Genomic DNA, 17,739 nt, shown 5'->3' with positions numbered 1-17,739 from the left:
TTCCACACAGGATGAGGGTGGGGAGGGGAGGGAGCAGTCGGCCGTCCAGCCAGTCGACTGCAGAGGGAAACGTCCACCCCTCTTCCTTAAGTCAGGCTGTAGTGTCTGGTTACCTCCACCAGGTAACCAGAGAGAGGGGAGGGCAGGCCTGCTGCCTGACAGCTGAATTATCAGAATGCATACCTTGGAGAGAAACTCGATGGTGAGAGGAGCTGATGGGGGCTCCGAGCAGACACACTCCTCTTTGTGAGGGGGGTTTCTGGGGTGGTGATAGTTCGCTTCTGAGAACCCTAGAAGCAAAACAGGAGAAGGGCCCAGTCACTCTAGACCCAGGTTGCTAAGTGAAGTGCGCATATCCTCAGGAAGAAAGGGAGGACGTGCCCGGATGAAGGGCACAGACGGCACAGGTCTGGGTTTCTTCTGAAACCCATCTTTCAAGCAGAATCTCAGACTTCAGCAACTGTAATTCAGTCCTCAGCAGTACGCTGTCTCCATTTGGGAGGCAACTATGAAACAAATGCCAACAACATCCCCCTGCAGGACTGCCAAGCAGGCGATCTGTCCTGTCAAATCGCCCGCGTGCTCACTTTCCTTCCCCACCTCTCTGCTTCACCGCAGCTGGGAGTCTGGCTACACACACAGTTTTAACCTGCACGGACACATTTTCCTGTCAAGAGATGGGACCATGTTACTATTTATTCTGGCAAAGTCTACCACACGTTTTCAGAATTAAAGAAGGGAGTGACTCCAGGCAGATAACACGGGTGAGCTCATACTTGGAGAGTATTTAGCACACGCCTCACTGATGGTCAGTTTTGTTTTCTGAGTGGTTTTGCTCATTAAGAAGAATCCAAAGAGATGCCTGGAGTGGAGGGTGAAACTGGCAAATCCCGAGATCCCTCGCTCCCCAGAGTCTGGGACAACGGACTGTGGCTGAGCAAAGACAAAATCCTCCGCTGGAGGGAAACCAGGCAGCCGGCTAGTTGGCTGGCATTCCCCTGCCCTTGGGCTCCTCCTGGCTGCGGGTTTAGGTTATGCCACCAAAGCTGCCTACAGGGGTGACTACAGACAGGCAAGGAGAGAGAAAGCAGGATTCGAAACCACCCTTAAGTGGCTGGAATGGAAACTAGATTTTAAAAGGACCCTTCCTTATGTACCACACTTATACAATAGCCATTTAAAAATACTCCTTTCTAGTATTTCAATATTTTTCCAATTGAAAATATTCTAATAGTTATAATCTTAGTTTGAATATGATCCTTCATTGAAGTATTGTATATACTGAGTTTTTTGCTGTATATTAATTCTGAGCATTTCTCCTACTTTGTCAGTCTTCACCCTTTCTGGTAGCTGTGTGGATGGAATTGATACATAATAGTCTACGTAACTACTTCTCTATTGTTGGGTGTATCTGTTTCTGGAGACAACAAATACTGAGGTGCTATCACACACGTAGCTTTTCCTGGAATTTGGATGATTTCTTACGAGAGATTCTTACTAGGAGCGATTACTGGGCCAAACGATGGCAAAGATTTTATGGTTTCAATAGGCTTTTCTCAAACTATTTTTCCCGAAGATCCTTCTAATATATAGGGGCTACAGAGCTCCAGGTCCATCTCCCAGGATGAAGCAAGAGGACAGGACTCTGGGAAAGAGCAGAGCCTTGGGGCTCAGCCCTCAGCCACGTGGTGAAACCTGACTGTGTCAGCAAACCAGCTCGAGACGTCCCTGGGGTGTGCTCACTCGAAGCAAGCTCAGGAGACTCACTGCTAACACTACGGGCCGGGTTATCCACCCATAACGAGACATACAGAGGGACTGCAGTCTCATACCCTGGGGGGAGCTCATCCTCACAGCACACAGGAACCCAAGTTATAGCCAGATTATTCACTTATTAGAAGCATGACGCCAGCAGCACGGGAACTTCAAATCCCCAGGCTGACACATCTTTCCCTGTCAGGCGGGACATGTGGGGAGCCGGACTACAACCGGAAGATTTATAGTGAGCACGGGGGCAAGAGTAGCTGGTGGGACTTCCCTGGTGGTCCAGTGGCTCAGACTCTGCACTCCCAGTGGAGGGGAGCCTGGGTTCAGTCCCTGCTCGGGGGACTAGATCCTACATGCTGCAACCAAGACCTGGCACAAAGAAATAAATAAATATTTTAAAATAAAAAAAGAGTAGCTGTCATTGCACAAGTTAAATATTTAATGGTGACAAGCTAAGACCGCTGACATACTCACCTCTGCAATATGGGCCCTCCTGCCCCTGGCACTAGTCTGGGTGGGAAAGGCCAGCCCTGGGCTCTCACCCTGTCATCGTGCTGCGCTGATGCCCGAGTTCCCACGTGCTGGGCACTGTTCAAGTCTTTTTCCTGTTTCTACCCCAGATCCAGTCTGCCTCTCCTCTGAGCTCCAGATGCATATTTCAAACTGTTCACTCATTTCAGCTCATCTCTTGGCTATGATTCCATGGCCAAACTTTGATCTGTGTTCGAGCCTCCTGAGTACTTCTGTAGCAGGAATGAGGTGTCCTCAATATGGTATTTCAGCCATCAGAAATGTGTATACTTCAACAGTAAATTAAGTAAATTTGCATCTGATTTATGTATCAGTCTACTGAGAGCTGAGTTACCACGAGTCAGTCCTCCCAAATATGAACAACTCTGATGCTGTGAACATTTTAGCTTTTTTGCTCTCCACAAGCACATTTAAATGACTCACCTTTCCTTCCTTCTTTTTTTTTTGGGTGGGGGGCCGTGCAGCATGGCTTGTGGGATCTTAGTTCCCAGATCAGAGACTGAACCCAGGGCCCTGGCAGTGAGAGCACCAGGTTCTTGCCAGGGAATTCCCTTATCATCTTCTTTGTTACAGTGTAATTTACTTTGATAGATTAAGGCTTGCTCCTTGTTTAAGGATTGCCACAAATTCATTTTCTATAAAGACTAACTATGATTATTGAATACATTGCTTTGGGTTTGGCACTTTACATGTTCATTTAGTTTTCAAGCCCTTCAAGATATTATTCAAGATAATATCACGGGGTATTATCTGCTGGCTATTGGCTTCTTGAGGGCAGAGCACAACCTTGGCTGCTTCATTCACCAGTTCATCCAGTGTCTGGCTCACAGTAGTTGCTCAGTAAGTGAATGAATGAACCCTGATTATGTAGGAAAGGAAATGGCAGCTCAGAGAGATAAAAGCAGCTCACTCGAGGTCACTTATGTCTTTGACTCAGGCTTTGAGGACCGTGCCCTTCCACTGCTCTACTCCACCTCTTACCACGGGATCCAACACATAAACTGGATAAGCAGCAGTCACAGTGCCTCCACCCGATACAAAACGAGACTCCCACTAAAAAGAGCAATTATGGGGAAATCACACTGATCAAAATTTTATGATATGCTAACTGAAGACAGCAGGATAACTATGTGTCCACAAGGACTGCCATCATGTAAAATCATCTACGCACATGATCGGAAAGGAAGATGCATACGTGGAAATAGAGTAGGAACTGTATGAGTGGCTAATTTTCTCCTTCAGAACTTCAAGTGCTGTGCTGATATTTTTAGAATAAAGAAAAAAAATGCTACATGTAGAATGCAATTTCCAAACAGGGTACACGCACCTTAGAGGGTGTGGTGTAAGAGTTCAAGAGGGTCTCCTCTTCCTCCTCCACTTCAATTCTAAAAACACTGGTTAAGAGAAACAATAAACTTCCACCCAAAATCTAAGGCAAGGATCGATCAAATAAGAAATCTGAATACTAGGTATATTACTTTAAATTTGAGTTTGTTCTTATGTTTTTTGTGGTTTTCAAAAAATTATTTATTTATTTAAAAAATTTTTTTAGGCCATGCCATGTAGCACGCCAGATTTTAGTTTCCTGACCAGAGATGGAATCCACGTCCCCTGCATTGGGAACTCGGAGTCTTAACCACTGGACCACCAGGGAGATCCCTTATTACTTGCTCTTAACTTACACATGCAACTATAGACAAATGATAAAATACAATATGTAGATTGATACAAGGGCCTTGAGCAGAAAAGGATACAGCTCTTGTATGGAGACAATGTCTCTGGCTCCTGCGTGCCTGAGCCCCTTGTCCTTGGAGGCGCCATGTCGGGTTTTGGACACTCTTTTGCTCAGAAACTGAGGAATAAAAGATAATGAATATATTATTCCATAGTCAAGTAATAGAGGAAGCGTTTCCCACAGTCATGAGGTAATAATGGGCATTTTGAAATATAATCGAAAATATAAAATTCCTCAAAAGAAGAATGAAGATGTACATGATAGACTAAAGACTTAACCTGTCGCTGTTTCTCTCCAACACGTAACAATTCTAATATTAACACCAATTACTTGCTGACAAACTACCACCTGCTGAGCATAGTTTTAGGAGGGACTTACAACCATTCTCAATTCATTCAATAACCATAAAATATACACATCATGGGGACCACTGACTGAAGAGGAAACTGAGGTTAGGAGTCATTAAAGAGTTGGTCCAAGCTCACTTTGGGACTGGAATCCAGGTCTGATTCTAAGGTACACACTCTTCTCAATACAGTGCTCCACCTTCCGACAGAGCAGACACGGAAATTTACATTATTAGTTTGCCTACAGTTTCTTCTTACCTCGTGCTCAAAAGAATTCAGGGTCTCTAAGGTAAAGCAGTCTTTACGTGTGCTGGTGCAGAAGGCTATAAGCTCGCTGGCCATTCCCTCTTCATTCTGTCCATACAGAATGCACAATTCTACCACTGTAGGGGGAAATTGGACACATAAGAACTTAGTTCATTTCTTGTGGCTTTCACCTTGAAAAGTGAAAATAATCTTTTATTTATTCAATAGTCATTTATTCAGCACCTACTAGGGACAGGCACTGTTCTAGACACAAGGATATATTAATAGCAGTGAATAACAAAGAGACAAACCCTTGTTCTCACGCAGCTCACTATGGAGAAGAGACAGAAAACAACCAAATAAGTAAAAAATGTATGTTAGCTGGTTAAATGTGTTTTGTAGAAAAAATAAAGCCTGGAGAGGGATCAGGGGGCTGGCAATTTTAAACACAGTGATTAGGGAAGGCTTCATTGAGGGCATGACATCTGAGTAGACTTGGAAGAAGTAAAGGAGTGTGGCAGGCAGTGTTGAGGGGATAGAGCTTTCAGGCAAGGATCCTGAGGGAGAAGCAAGAGCAGCAAGACCTCCACGGCTGGGATGCAAAGAGGAAGGAGGAGACAGAGACAAGCTGAAAGGGTAAAGGGGGTGCAGACTGCTGGCCCCTGTAACTATTCTGAGCAAGCTCAGAAATCACTGGGTGGTTTGAATAGAACAGTAACACAACCTGACTTCCAATGAACAGGGTCACCCTGGCTGCTGTGTTAAGCAGATTGAAGGGGACAAGGGCGGAATCAGGGACCAATGAAGAGAACCATGGCAAAATCCATGGCGAGAGATGACAGTTGCTTGGGTCAAGGCAGTGTCAGTAGAGGAGGGGAGAAGTGGTTGGACTCTAGACTGGAAGCATCCTGAAGGTAGAGCCCCTGGGATCTGCTGACCGGATGTGGGGTGTAAAGAGAGGAAGTCATGAGGATGATGCTGTGGGTTTAGCCTGAGCATCTAGAAGGGGCCAGTTACTATGAACTGAGATGGGGAGGCAGCAGGAGGAACTCTGAGGAGAGGGAGCAGGAGCTTAGCTTCAGACACTGAGGCTGAGATGCCAATCAGACTTCCAGCTGGAGACATGTGGGAGGCAGACTGGCCTGCAGATCAGGCAAAAGGTCTGGGCTGAGTTATAAATCTGGGGACCACTAGCAAACACATGAGATCAGGTGAGATCATCAAGGAGCTGGGGCTTAGAATGCAGAGGAATGTGCAAAGGCTAAGAGGTGGTGGCATGCACATTAGAACACCCAGGAGGAGTGTCCAAGCAGCTAAGAGGAAAATGCATTTTAAAGAAGAGGACCGGATGAATGGCATCACATGCTGCTGCTCATCCAAAGGCGGACAGAAAAAGGCATCTGCGGCTTTGGCCAGGTGAAGGTCGTTGGTGACCCTGGGAGGAGCAGTTTCAGTGAAGCGGTGGGGATGAAAAAGCTGACTGAAATGGGCTTAAAGAGGAAAAACTGAAGAAGAGGCCATCATTCTGAGAAGATTTGTTGTAACTGGGAGAAGATAACTGGAGTGGGATGGGGCAACAATGGAGTACTTAGAGGCTGGGGTAAGAGTCACATTCCTAGGCTACTAGGAAAAAATATCTTACGGAGAGAAAACAGAAAATAAGAAAGGGAAGAATTACTGAAGTGATGTCCTTAAGGATGAGAGAAGGAATGGGATTCAAGACTCAAGTGGAGCGGGTGGCTTTTGCTGGAAATATGGAGAATTTATTCACTGTAATGGGAGGAGGCAAGGAATATAGCATAGACACAGATCCTTCTATTTTTCTCAGGGAAACAGAAAGTAAGTTCATCAGCTGAGAGTGAGCATGGGACAGAAGACTGTCAAAGGAGGACCAGGTGACGAATGTCTCCCATAGGAGACTCAGAGTGAACAGATCAGGGAAATATGCTAAGATATGTCAGGCAATATTGAGGTCCAGGTGAGGTTAGCAATCATGAAGCACAAGTCTAGAATTCCAACATCACTGCCAATGTGGTCCTACACGAAATGGGACCAGGAGGCATCTTGGATTGAAGCCTTTACAAACTTAGTTCACACAACTCATTTCTCTTGTTTTGACTCTAGGCTCACCAAGTAAACTTCTGACTATGATTGGTCTTCTCATTCAAGTCTCCTGTTGGGAAGAGAATGCCCTGGACATAAAAATTTAGAGTATTCCAGTCTCTCATAAATTAACGTTTGCATTCTGGTTTTCTATATTAAAAAAGAAGTTCAATGTGCTGATGAAGGGTAAAGGCAGATGCCTGATCATCCTGATTCTAAAACCAGTAACTCCACACCTCCCGAGAGTTTGCTTCCTGACACTGCCCTAGAGCCTCACCAATACAATGGACTACTGGACGTGGGCGCAGGAGATCTGGTTCACAGCCCAGCTCAGGCAATTAACTCTCCTTATCTGTTTCTCCGTGGCTCAGTGGTAAAGAATCTGCCTGCAGTGCAGCAGACATGGGTTCGATCCCTGGGTTGGGAAGATCCCCTGGAAAAGTAAATGGCAATCCACTCCAGTATCTTGTCTGGAAAATCTCATGGACACAGGAGCCTTGCAGGCTATAGTCCATGGGGTCATAAAACATTTTGACACACCTAGCCTCTAAACAACAACAACAATAGGTTTCTCCACCTGTAAACTTTGTCAGCAACAGCTGCTAAGCTCCTTAAAGTTCCTTGCAAAGCTAAAATTTAATTTTAGGAACCCAGGACAGGGACTCTTATTTGCACAGACCACCAACAGTTTTGATGAGAAGTGATGGATCAGCAGAAGTTAAGGTGTAGGCTGGAAAGGGAGGAGCCAGGAATAAAAAGCTACATTTCAAAATCCCAACATCTCTTGCTTTTCTCTTGGGCTTTAAACATTTTCCTAATTCTGTGCAACTGCGCTGACTGAAAACCATTCTTCACATTCTTATTTTTCAGTTGGGATCCAAGCAGTACCCTGTGAGCATTTCAAAGTTTCAAACTCAGTTTCACTCATCTCACAAACACCGACAAGCCCCATCTAGGGGAGGTGAACCTCGGAATAGAGCAGGGAGGGGGTGGACCTGGGCTGGGGACCAGAGAGGGGGCAAGGAACTCACATTTCTCAATCACAGCCTCCTCGCATTCTAGGCCGAAGATCTGCAACTCCTCCACCAAGAGCTGGGCGGACACAGCCATGATGACCCAGGAGGGGGACCGGGGCCGGGCCCACCCTAGCTCCGATCTGACGCCAAGAAACCCACAAGCCTGGAGATCGATGAGCAGAACGAGGTCCCTCTGATCCTTTCACCCTCCGAGGGCCTGAGGCGGGGAGTGACCAAATGGCCCAAGACCTCAGGCGGTCAGAAGGGCGCAGTCGTCAGTCACGGAGAAACACTATTTCCTTCTTTTTTTGGAAGCCCTCAAACGCCTAGAGAAAGAAAACAGAAAGCTTGAGAAGTTCGCTCCCCTGGAACGTCCTGCTTCCTAAAAGCCACTGCAGAACTTCTCAGTGATGGGAGCAAAACAGAGTAGCCTGGAAAAACCCGCCAAATGCTTTGTACGGCGCACGCATGCGCGAGACCCAGGTTCAACCCCACCACTTCCTCCTGCTTCCGGCTGTCAGGTCCCTGACTAAGCGCGCGCACGCGCGTCCGAGAACGCTTGAGCACAAATGCCTGAGCGCCAGCTCGCGCGCCGGTGCCTGGCTGCCCGCCCGCTCTACAGGCGGCTCCGCAGTTAGCCTTGGTGCTACGCCAAGTCTTCAGTCATGTCTGACTCTTTGCGAGCCCATGGATCATAGCCCGACAGACTCCTCTGTTCATGGGCTTCTCCAGGCAGAGTACTGGAGTGGATTGCCATTTCCTACTCCAGGGGATCTTCCCAACCCAGGGATCCAACCTGAATCTCTTTCTTGTCCTGGATTGGCAGGCGGGTTCTTTACCACTAGCGCCACCTGGGAAGAGATTCCTTCAGTTCAGTTCAGTTCAGTCGCTCATTCGTGTCCGACTCTGCGACCCCAGGGATTGCAGCACACCAGGCTTCCCTGTCCATCACCAACTCCCAGAGTTTACTCAAATTCATATCCATCGAGTCGGTGATGCCATCCAACCGTCTCATCCTCTGTCGTCCCCTTCTCCTGCCTTCAATCTTTCCCAGCATCAGGGTCTTTTCCAAGGAGTCAGTTCTTTGCATCAGGTGGCCAAAGTTTTGGAGTTTCAGCATCAGTCCTTCCAATGAATATTCAGGACTGATTTCCTTTAGGATGGACTTGTTTGATCTCCTTGCAGTCCAAGGGGCTCTTAAGAGTCTTCTCCAACACCACAGTTCAAAAGCATCAATTCTTTGGTACTCAGCTTTCTTTATGGTCCAACTCTCACAACCATACATGACTACTGGAAAAACCATAGCTTTTAGTAGATGGACCTTTGTTGGCAAAGTAATGTCTCTACTTTTTAATATACTGTCTAGGTTGAACATAGCTTTTCTTCCAAGGAGCAAGTGTCTTTCAATTTCATGGCTGCAGTCACCATCTGGAGTGATTTTGGAGCCCAAGAAAATAAACTGTACTAATTCCATTGTTTGCCCATCTATTGGCCATGAAGTGATGGGATCGGATGCCATGATCTTAGTTTTTTGAATGTTGAGTTTTAAGCCAGCTTTTTCACTCTTCTCTTTCACTTTCATCAAGAGGCTCTTTAGTTCCTCTTTGCTTTCTGCCATAAGGGTAGTGTCATCTGTGTATCTGAGGTTATTGATATTTCTCCCGGCAATCTTGATTCCAGCTTGTGCTTCATCCAGCCCCGCATTTAGCATGATGTACTCTGCATGTAAGTTAAACAAGCAGGGTGACTTACCTGCCACGAAAGCTAGCCTTCTGCATGCAAAAGCTGTACCTGTACTGGGGTTAGTTGCTCAATCGTGTCCAACTCTTAGCCCACCAGGCTCCTCTGTCCGTGGGATTCTCCAGGCAAGAAAACAGGAGTGGGTTGCCATGCCCTCCTCCAGGAGATCTTCCCAACCCAGGGATCGAACCCAGGTCTTCCACATTGCAAGAGGATTCTTTACCATCTGAGCCACCAGGGAAGCCCATGAATACTGGAGTGGGTAACCTATCCCTTCTCCAGGGGGTCTTCCCTATCCAGGAATTGAACTGGGATTTCCTGCATTGCAGGCAAATTCTTTACCAGCTGAGCTACCAGGAAAGCTCAAAGCTGTAACTGCCAGCACCAAAATCCCGGCTTTGTACCTTGCCTTCCAGGCACCCCCTGCTCCATGTTACTCGTTGAGATGTGTCTGTCACTCTTTCGTCTTGCCCTTTGGTGCGTAGGTGCTTCGAGTACATGACGTTATGTGTCCCATTCTGTGCCCAGTGCAGGAGAGGAAAGCCTGTAGTCCCACTGGGTCTCCTGGGTCACCTCTGCCCTCAGTGTGATTTCTTTAGGGAATCTGGTTGCCATGGTTATTGTCATGGTTACTACCATGGTCCCAGTCATAGTGATAGATCTGTTTTCTGGATCTGGAGCATTTCAATGGAGAAGAAATGGAAAGGAGACAAGTGATTTAGTTTTGGAGACAACCTAATTAGAATTTTCAGGTAGAGGTTCCCAGTGAGTTACTGGAAGCTTGGGAGTGAAGATGAGTCAGTAAATGGGAAAGAGTTCAGAGGTAAGATAAGAAGAGGGTCTTCCCCCCAAATACCTCCTAATTCGTTGAGCCAAAAATCTCCATTGGCTCAGCTTAGATCAAATAACCTTAGACATCATACTTCAGTAATGGGATGGTAGGTTGGTAGAGTCTCTAGAAAAACTTGGCGTTATATATCAGGAGCCTTAAAAATATTCATCCCTCTTGACTCAGCATTTCTTATCCTAAGAAAACCAGCCAAAATTCAAAGTTTTATAAACAAAGATGCTCTTCATTTCTTGTTGTTTGTGAAAAAAAAATACAATTAAAAAATGGAAACAGAGTGTCCAGAGGTAGGAAAGTATAGAGGATCACTAGAGCAGTGATTCTCAAGACTGCACTAGAGAGACTTTCTGGGCGGTGCAGTGGTGAAGACGTGGCACTTCCACTGCAGGGGCACGGGGTCTGGGTTTGATCTCTGCTTGGGGAACAAACATCATTATGCCTTGGAGTACAGCCAAAAAATAGAAGCAAAACAACAGCAACAGACATTAAAAAGAGACTGCACTAAAGGGGTCAAAGACTTTCAGGGGGCACCTGAGGACATGAGAGAGGAAGGGCCAGGCAGAGCCCTGTCTTGGCCTCAGTCCAGCCCTGTGAAACAGGGTGTACTCTGCGTATTAACTGCGGTTGGGAGAGGGCTGGGGAGGGGAAACCACCTTACATTCCCCTAAGACTTATTACTGGTGGGTACCAAGGACAGAGGGTGGGATCAGTTCACCTGGGTACAAGCAGCAGAGCATATATTTGTCTGTTGCTATGTAATAATTTATCACCAATTTAGTGGCATAAAACAACATTCATCTATTAACCCACAGATCAGTAGGTCAGAAGTCTGGGCACAACATGTCTGGGTTCTCAGTAAGTTAGAAATTAAAGTGTTGGCTAAGTTGCATTCCTTTCTAGAAGTTTCTGCCACCAGCTAGGGACAGTGCTTTTAGTGGGCTCATGTTGTTAGGTTAGGACCACCTAGATAATGTCACTTTCTTAAGGTCAGCTGATTAGGGGACATAATTACATCTGTAAATCCCTTGATAGCAGTGTGAGGAGGGCATTGCTCCAACAGGAAAAGACATTGACCCAGTCAGTTCAGTTCAGTCACTCAGTCGTGTATGACTCTTTGCGACCCCATGGACTGCAGCACGCTATGCCCCCCTGTCCAACTCCTGGAATTTACCCAAACTCATGTCCTTTGAGTCGGTGATGCCATCCAACCATCTCATCCTCTGTCGTCCTCTTCTTCTCCCACCTTCAATCTTTCTCAGCGTCAAGGTCTTTTCAAATGAGTCAGCTCTTCGCATCAGGTGGCCAAAATATTGGAATTTCAGCTTCAACATCAGCCCTCCCAATAAACACTCAGGACTGATCTCCTTCAGAACGGACTGGTTGGATCTCCTTGCAGTCCAAGGGACTCTCAAGAGTCTTCTCCAACACCACAGTTCAAAAGCATCAATTCTTCGGCGCTCAGCTTTCTTTATAGTCCAACTCTCACATCCATACATGACCACAGGAAAAACCATAGTCTTGACTAGACGGACCTTTGTTGGCAAAGTAATGTCTTGCTTTTTAATATTGACCCAATAAAACACAACAAAGAAAAAAAGCAGAAGAGGAAGTTATTAGAACCATGACATGATCTATTTTGAAATATATAATGCCTTCAATATTGGATATGTGCTGGGGACCAGCCCCAGCTGATCCAGGGTATTCGAAGGAGAGACGGCCTAGGCGACTATTTATATGCTAATTAGAGATATAAAGAATAATAGAATGAGGATAGCTCAGTAGGAAAATTCAGTGGAGAAAAGAGGCTGAGTAGCTTGGTTTACGCGGGAGACCAATAAAACTTCAAGACAAGAAGTTTGCACCACTTACGTAGGCCGCAGACACCCTCTCGAATAGCGGAAGGTGCAGATATGGTTTCATTACATGGTAATTACCAAAATAGTGTCGTATAATGGTGAGAGAGTTAAAACATCATCTGTTCTGGGTGTTAAACAGGCTAAGAATGACTTTGACCCTTCTTCTCTTTCCTTTTCTGAATTATCATGCTTCGTTGCTCAGTCGTGTCCAGCTCTTTGTGACCCCACGGACTGAGCCTGCCAGGCTCCTCTGTCCCTGGGATTCTCCTGGCAAGAATACTGGTGTGAGTAGCCATTCCCTTCTCCAGGGGATCTTCCTGACCTAGAGATCAAACCAGGGTCTCCTGCATTATAGGCCAATTCTTTACCATCTGAGCCACCAGGGAAGTCCCTCAGTTTTTTTTTTTTTTTTATTAGCTGTTGTTATCTGGAGATGAGTGATGAGGGTTGATAGTCAAAGGACTAGTTCTGGTCTCTTCTAGAAAGCTTTCAAGAGCATGTCAAGACTTTCTTTTTAGAATGTAGGGTTATTCGTCATATATTGCATTCAGGTAAAAGGAAAAAAATCTCTTTCTACATCCTGTAACAAATGCTTAGTGACGGTTTGGATTGGTTTTTTTCTGCAGATTTACATCCGTTGTCCTCTGCCTTTCCTTACCAAGCAACGGGGGCTTTTTGTACATCAAAGCCAGGGGTCCAAGACTGTGGCCCTTAGGCCAAATTTCACCAGTTATCTTTTTTATGAGGCTTGCAAGTCAAGAATGGTTTTTATATTTAAAATTATCTGTTTATTTATTTAATTTATTTATTTTGTTTTTGACCATGCTGCATGGCTTGTAGGGTCTTAGTTCCCTGACCAGAGATCGAACCTGGGTTCACAGCAATGAACATGTGGAGTCCTAACCACTGGACTGTCAGGGAATTCCCAGGTTTTGCATTTTAATTTTTTTAAAGGGATATTCCTTTACTTTGCATTATGACCAACAGTGATTATCAATTTTATGATGATGCCGTAATTTAAAAAGTAATTTTATTCATTAGTTTTTTTTGGCGGCCCTGGGCCCCTGTTGCTGTGCACAGGCTTTCTCTAGTTGCGGCGCGTGGGGGCCAGTCTTCGCTGCGGTGAGCAGACTTCTCTTTGCAGTGGCTTCTCGTGGTGGAGCACAGTCTCTAGAGTGTGTGGGCTTCAGTTGTGGTGTGTGGGCTTAGTTGCTCTGAGGTGTGTTGAATCTTCCTGGATCAGGGGTCAAAACTGCGTCCCTAGCAACGGCAGGTGGATTCCTAACCATTGGACCACCAAAGAAGTCCCTCAGTTCTTACATTTTTAAATGGTTGAAAAAAAATGATTTGTGGAAATTATATGAAATGCAAACTTCAGTATCCATGTAGTTTTTTAGAACACAGCCGTGCGTATTTGTTTATGAAAGCTTTATGGTTGCATTTGTGCTACAGAGAAAAACTTGAAGGGTTATGATTGAGGCCCCGAAGCCTCAAATATTTACTGTCTGGCTCTTTACAGAAAATGTTTGCAGATGCTTGCCATAGACAATAATCACTGTCCATCAAAGGTGTTGCATGTATATTTTTCCCAGCTTTTTTTTTTTATCAAAGGTATTTTTATCCTATTTTCTTCCAGGTGTATTGAGATATAATTGACATACAGCACCGTATAAGTTTAAGGTGTATGGCATAATGATTTGACTGACTTACATCACGAAATGATAACCACAATAAGCTTAGGGAACATCCATCATTTCCTAGAGATACAACATTATAGAAATAGAAAAAAAATTTTTTTCCTTGTGATGAGAATTCCAAGGGTTTACTCTGTAACAACTTGCATATATAATGTACAGCTGCTGCTGCTGCTGTTAAGTTGCTTCAGTCGTGTCCGACTCTGTGCGACCCCATGGACAGCAGCCCACCAGGCTCCATTGTCCCTCGGATTCTCCAGGCAAGAACACTGGAGTGGGTTGCCATTTCCTTCTCCAATGCATGAAAGTGAAAAGTGAAAGTGAAGTCGCTCAGTTGTGTCTGACTCTAGCGACCCCATGGACTGCAGCCCACCAGGCCCCTCCGTCCATGGGATTTTCCAGGCAAGAGTCCTGGAGCAGTGTTAGTTATATTTATCATGTTGTACATCACACCCCTAGCGAAATCATTAGGCCGCATCTTGGGGTGGTCCGACTCTCTGCAATTCACAGGGTTGCAAACCGTCGGACATGACTGAGAGACTGAACTGAACTGTACATCTCACCCCTAGCGAAATCATTAGGCTGCATTTTGGGGTGGTCCAAGAGGCTCTAGTTCTTTATGTCTTAGTGCAGAAAGAACTCAGTGAGAGGCTAAGTGATAGACAAGAAGTGATTTACTAAAATAGAACCCTTGTGAGGCTTACAAGTGGGTGGGCAAGAGGGTGCTGCGTCCCGAGAACTTATTGGGCTACAGTTTTATAATCAAAGGGAAGGGGGGGAGGGGGAAAGACCACTGCCTTCCTCATTCTTTTTTTTTAACTATTTATTTACTTTTTGGCTGCGATGGGCTTTTGTTGCTGTGCCTGGGCTTTCTCCAGGTGTGGGGCTTGGGGCCACTCTTTGTCGTGGAGCCCGGGCTGCTCACTGCAGTGGCTTCTCTCACCGACTTGAGAGTGCTGGCTCAGTAGTTGGGCTGCAGGGGCTTCGTTGTCCCGCAGCATGCAGAAGCTTCCCAGACCAAGGATTGAACCCGTGTCCCCTGCACTGGCAGGCGAATTCTTTACCACTGAGCCAACGGGGAAGCCCCAATCTGTCTTTTAAGGTTTTTAGGTTTCCTTAATATGCTTTACTTAACAAGATCTTCCCAACCTAAGCTTATTCAGCTATCCTTCTAATATTTCTTTTGTGAACTGCTTTACAGTTTACTTTTTATACTGATTTGAATCTTTAAAAATTATTTCTTTATTATGTAGGCTGTGCCAGGTCTTAGTCATGGCATGTGAGATCTAGTTCCCTGACAAAGGAGTGAACCCAGGCCCCCTGTGTTAGGAGCGCAGAGTCTTAGCCATTGGACTGCCAGGGAGAGCCCCATACCTTGAAATCATTATGGAATCATAGTGGACACCCATACCTTCTTCCGGGGTCTGATGGCAGTGACTTCAGGATGGCTCATTTAGTTTGATGTTTGCTACTTGTTTCTGTTAAGGATTCATAATCAGAGTCTAGCTTTTTTCTTCTAGTTCTGTTTTACTCAAAGTTTATTAGAAATGGCTGCTGAATTATGCCCAATTTCACAAGAGAATGATTTCCTCTTTTAGCTCATGAGTGTAATAAAATGTCACTTTTATAATGATGAAATAAAGATTCACTCTAATTTAACAGATTGTGTATTTTTTTTCAGATTGTGTATTAAAAACATTTATGAATCAAAGAATACTATCAAGAAAGTGAAAAGATAATCCATAGAATAGGGGAAAATATTTACAAATTATGCATCTGATAAGGGTCTAGTTTCCAGAATATGTTAAGAACTCTTACAACTAAGCAACAAAAAGACTCAGTTTAGAAATGGGCAGAAGACTTGATTATACTTTTCCCTAAAAAGATATACAAATAGCCAATAAGACATGAAAATATGCTTAAACTCATTAGTCATTAGAGAAATGCAAATCATATTACTTCACACCCACTAGAATGGTTATAACAAAAAAGGATGAACAGTAGCAAATGTTGAATTTGTGAAGAAGCTGAAACCTTCATACATGCTGATGGGAATGCAAAATTTAGAGCAAACAGTCTGATAGTTCCTCAGATAATTAAACATAGAGTTACCATGTTGCTGTGCTAAGTTGCTTCAGCTGTGTTTGACTCTTTGTGACTCTCTGGACTGCAGCCCACCAGGTTCCTCTGTCCATGGGGATTCTCCAGGCAAGAACACTAGAAGTGGGTCGCCATCCACTCCTCCAAGGGATCTTCCTGACCCAGGGATCGAACCTGCAGCTCTTATGTCTCCTTCACTGGCAGGCATGTTCTTTACCGCCAGTGCCACCTGGGAAGCTCCTGGGAATTACCGCATGATCCAGCAATTCCACTCCTAGGTATATACTCAAGAGAATTGAAGGCATATGTTTATACAAATGCTTCTACAAGAATATTCATAATGGCACTATTTATAATACCCAAAGAATGGAAACAACCAAATGTCCATCGACTGATTAGTGGATAATAAAATATGACATACCCATACAATGGGATATTATTCAGTGAATAAAAAGGAATAAAGTTACTGATTCATGCTACAACATGGATGAATCTTGAAAGCATTATGTTAAGTGAGAGAAGACAGAAACGAAACAAAAAAAAACAAACAAAAAAGAAACAAAAAATATACATATTGTATAGTTCCATCCATACGAAATGTTCAGAATAGATACATCTGTAGAGACAAAGAGTAGATTTGTGGTTTCAGGGGCTAGGGAGGGAGAATGTGGAGTGACTGCTAATTGGTAAAGGGTTTCTTTTTTGGGGTGATGAAAATGTACTAGCATTTAATAGTGGTGATGGTTACACAATTGTGTGAATATACAACATTGTGAATACACAACATTGTGAATATACAACATTATGAAAACACAACATTGTGAATATACAACATTGCAAATGTACTGCTGCTGCTGCTGCTAAGTTGCTCAGTCATGTCTGACTCTGTGCGACCCCATAGACGGCAGCCCACCAGGCTCCTCTGTCCCTGGGATACTCCAGGCAAGAATACTGGAGTGGGTTGCCATTTCCTTCTCCAATGCATGCATGCATACTAAATCACTTCAGTCGTGTCCGACTCTGTGCGACCCTATGGACAGCAGCCCACCAGGCCCCTCTGTCCACGGGATTCTCTAGGCAAGAATGCTGGAGTGGGTTGCCATTTCCTTCTCTGAACATCAAATTGTACACTTTGAAAGGGTGAAGTATCTCAAAAAAGCTTTTAAAAATGGTCATGTGGCTGTGTTTTGTAATAGCATAGACCAATGTAAATGCTCATTATGTAGTATCTCACATTAAAGAAAAACAATTTCTGTTGAAACCGTCAGGTGGCATTTTGGGGAGCTCCGAAGAGCTCTGGTCCTTTATGTCCTAGTTCAGAAGGAATTCAGCAAGAAACAAAGTGATAAGTGATTTATTAGAATAGGACGCTTGTGAGACATGCAGGCAGGCTAGAAGAAGCTAACTTAGTGGGTTACAATTTTACAATCAAAGGAAGAAATCACCAGCTTGTCCTCCAAGTTGGGCAGGGAGTTTTCTTGCCGCTACATGGTCAAGCTAGGTCTACAAATTACTGTGTTTTTTATGTGTGCAGAGAGCGTGTCCTAACTTGCTGAGCTCACTGGGCAGGATATGGGTCTCATGCCATCCATTGTTGTTTTTTTTGGTTGTGCTGGGTCTTTTTTCTCTAGTTATGGTGAGCAGGGGCTACTCTCTAGGTGCGGTGCAGGGGCCTCTTGTTGCCGTGGCTTCTCTCGTTGCGGAGCACAGGCTCTAGGGCATGTGGGCTTCAGGAGTTGCAGCTCCTGGGCTCCAGA

At 44.9% G+C, this 17,739-nt stretch overlaps 1 protein-coding gene across 1 annotated transcript in view; it reads right to left on the bottom strand.

Moving 5' to 3' along the window:
* POLA2 (polymerase (DNA directed), alpha 2, accessory subunit) overlaps window positions 1–8,201 on the bottom strand; it is a 27,552-nt gene extending 19,351 nt beyond the window's left edge. Inside the window, exons 1-5 of the mRNA XM_010838049.1 lie at window positions 7,761–8,201; window positions 4,639–4,763; window positions 4,053–4,150; window positions 3,626–3,683; window positions 184–290 (exon numbers count right to left, since the gene is read on the bottom strand). Of these exons, the coding sequence (XP_010836351.1) occupies window positions 184–290; window positions 3,626–3,683; window positions 4,053–4,150; window positions 4,639–4,763; window positions 7,761–7,839 (467 nt within the window). The 5' untranslated portion in view covers window positions 7,840–8,201. The remainder of the gene's footprint in view (window positions 1–183; window positions 291–3,625; window positions 3,684–4,052; window positions 4,151–4,638; window positions 4,764–7,760) is intronic.
* Window positions 8,202–17,739: the final 9,538 nt, after the last annotated feature.

This window comes from Bison bison, unplaced genomic scaffold (genome assembly GCF_000754665.1).
Source record: "Bison bison bison isolate TAMUID 2011002044 unplaced genomic scaffold, Bison_UMD1.0 scf7180017864089, whole genome shotgun sequence".
Taxonomy (NCBI): Eukaryota; Metazoa; Chordata; class Mammalia; order Artiodactyla; family Bovidae; genus Bison; species Bison bison.
The sequence above is the reverse complement of the archived record's forward strand: the minus strand, read 5'-3'. Positions and strand labels throughout refer to the sequence as shown.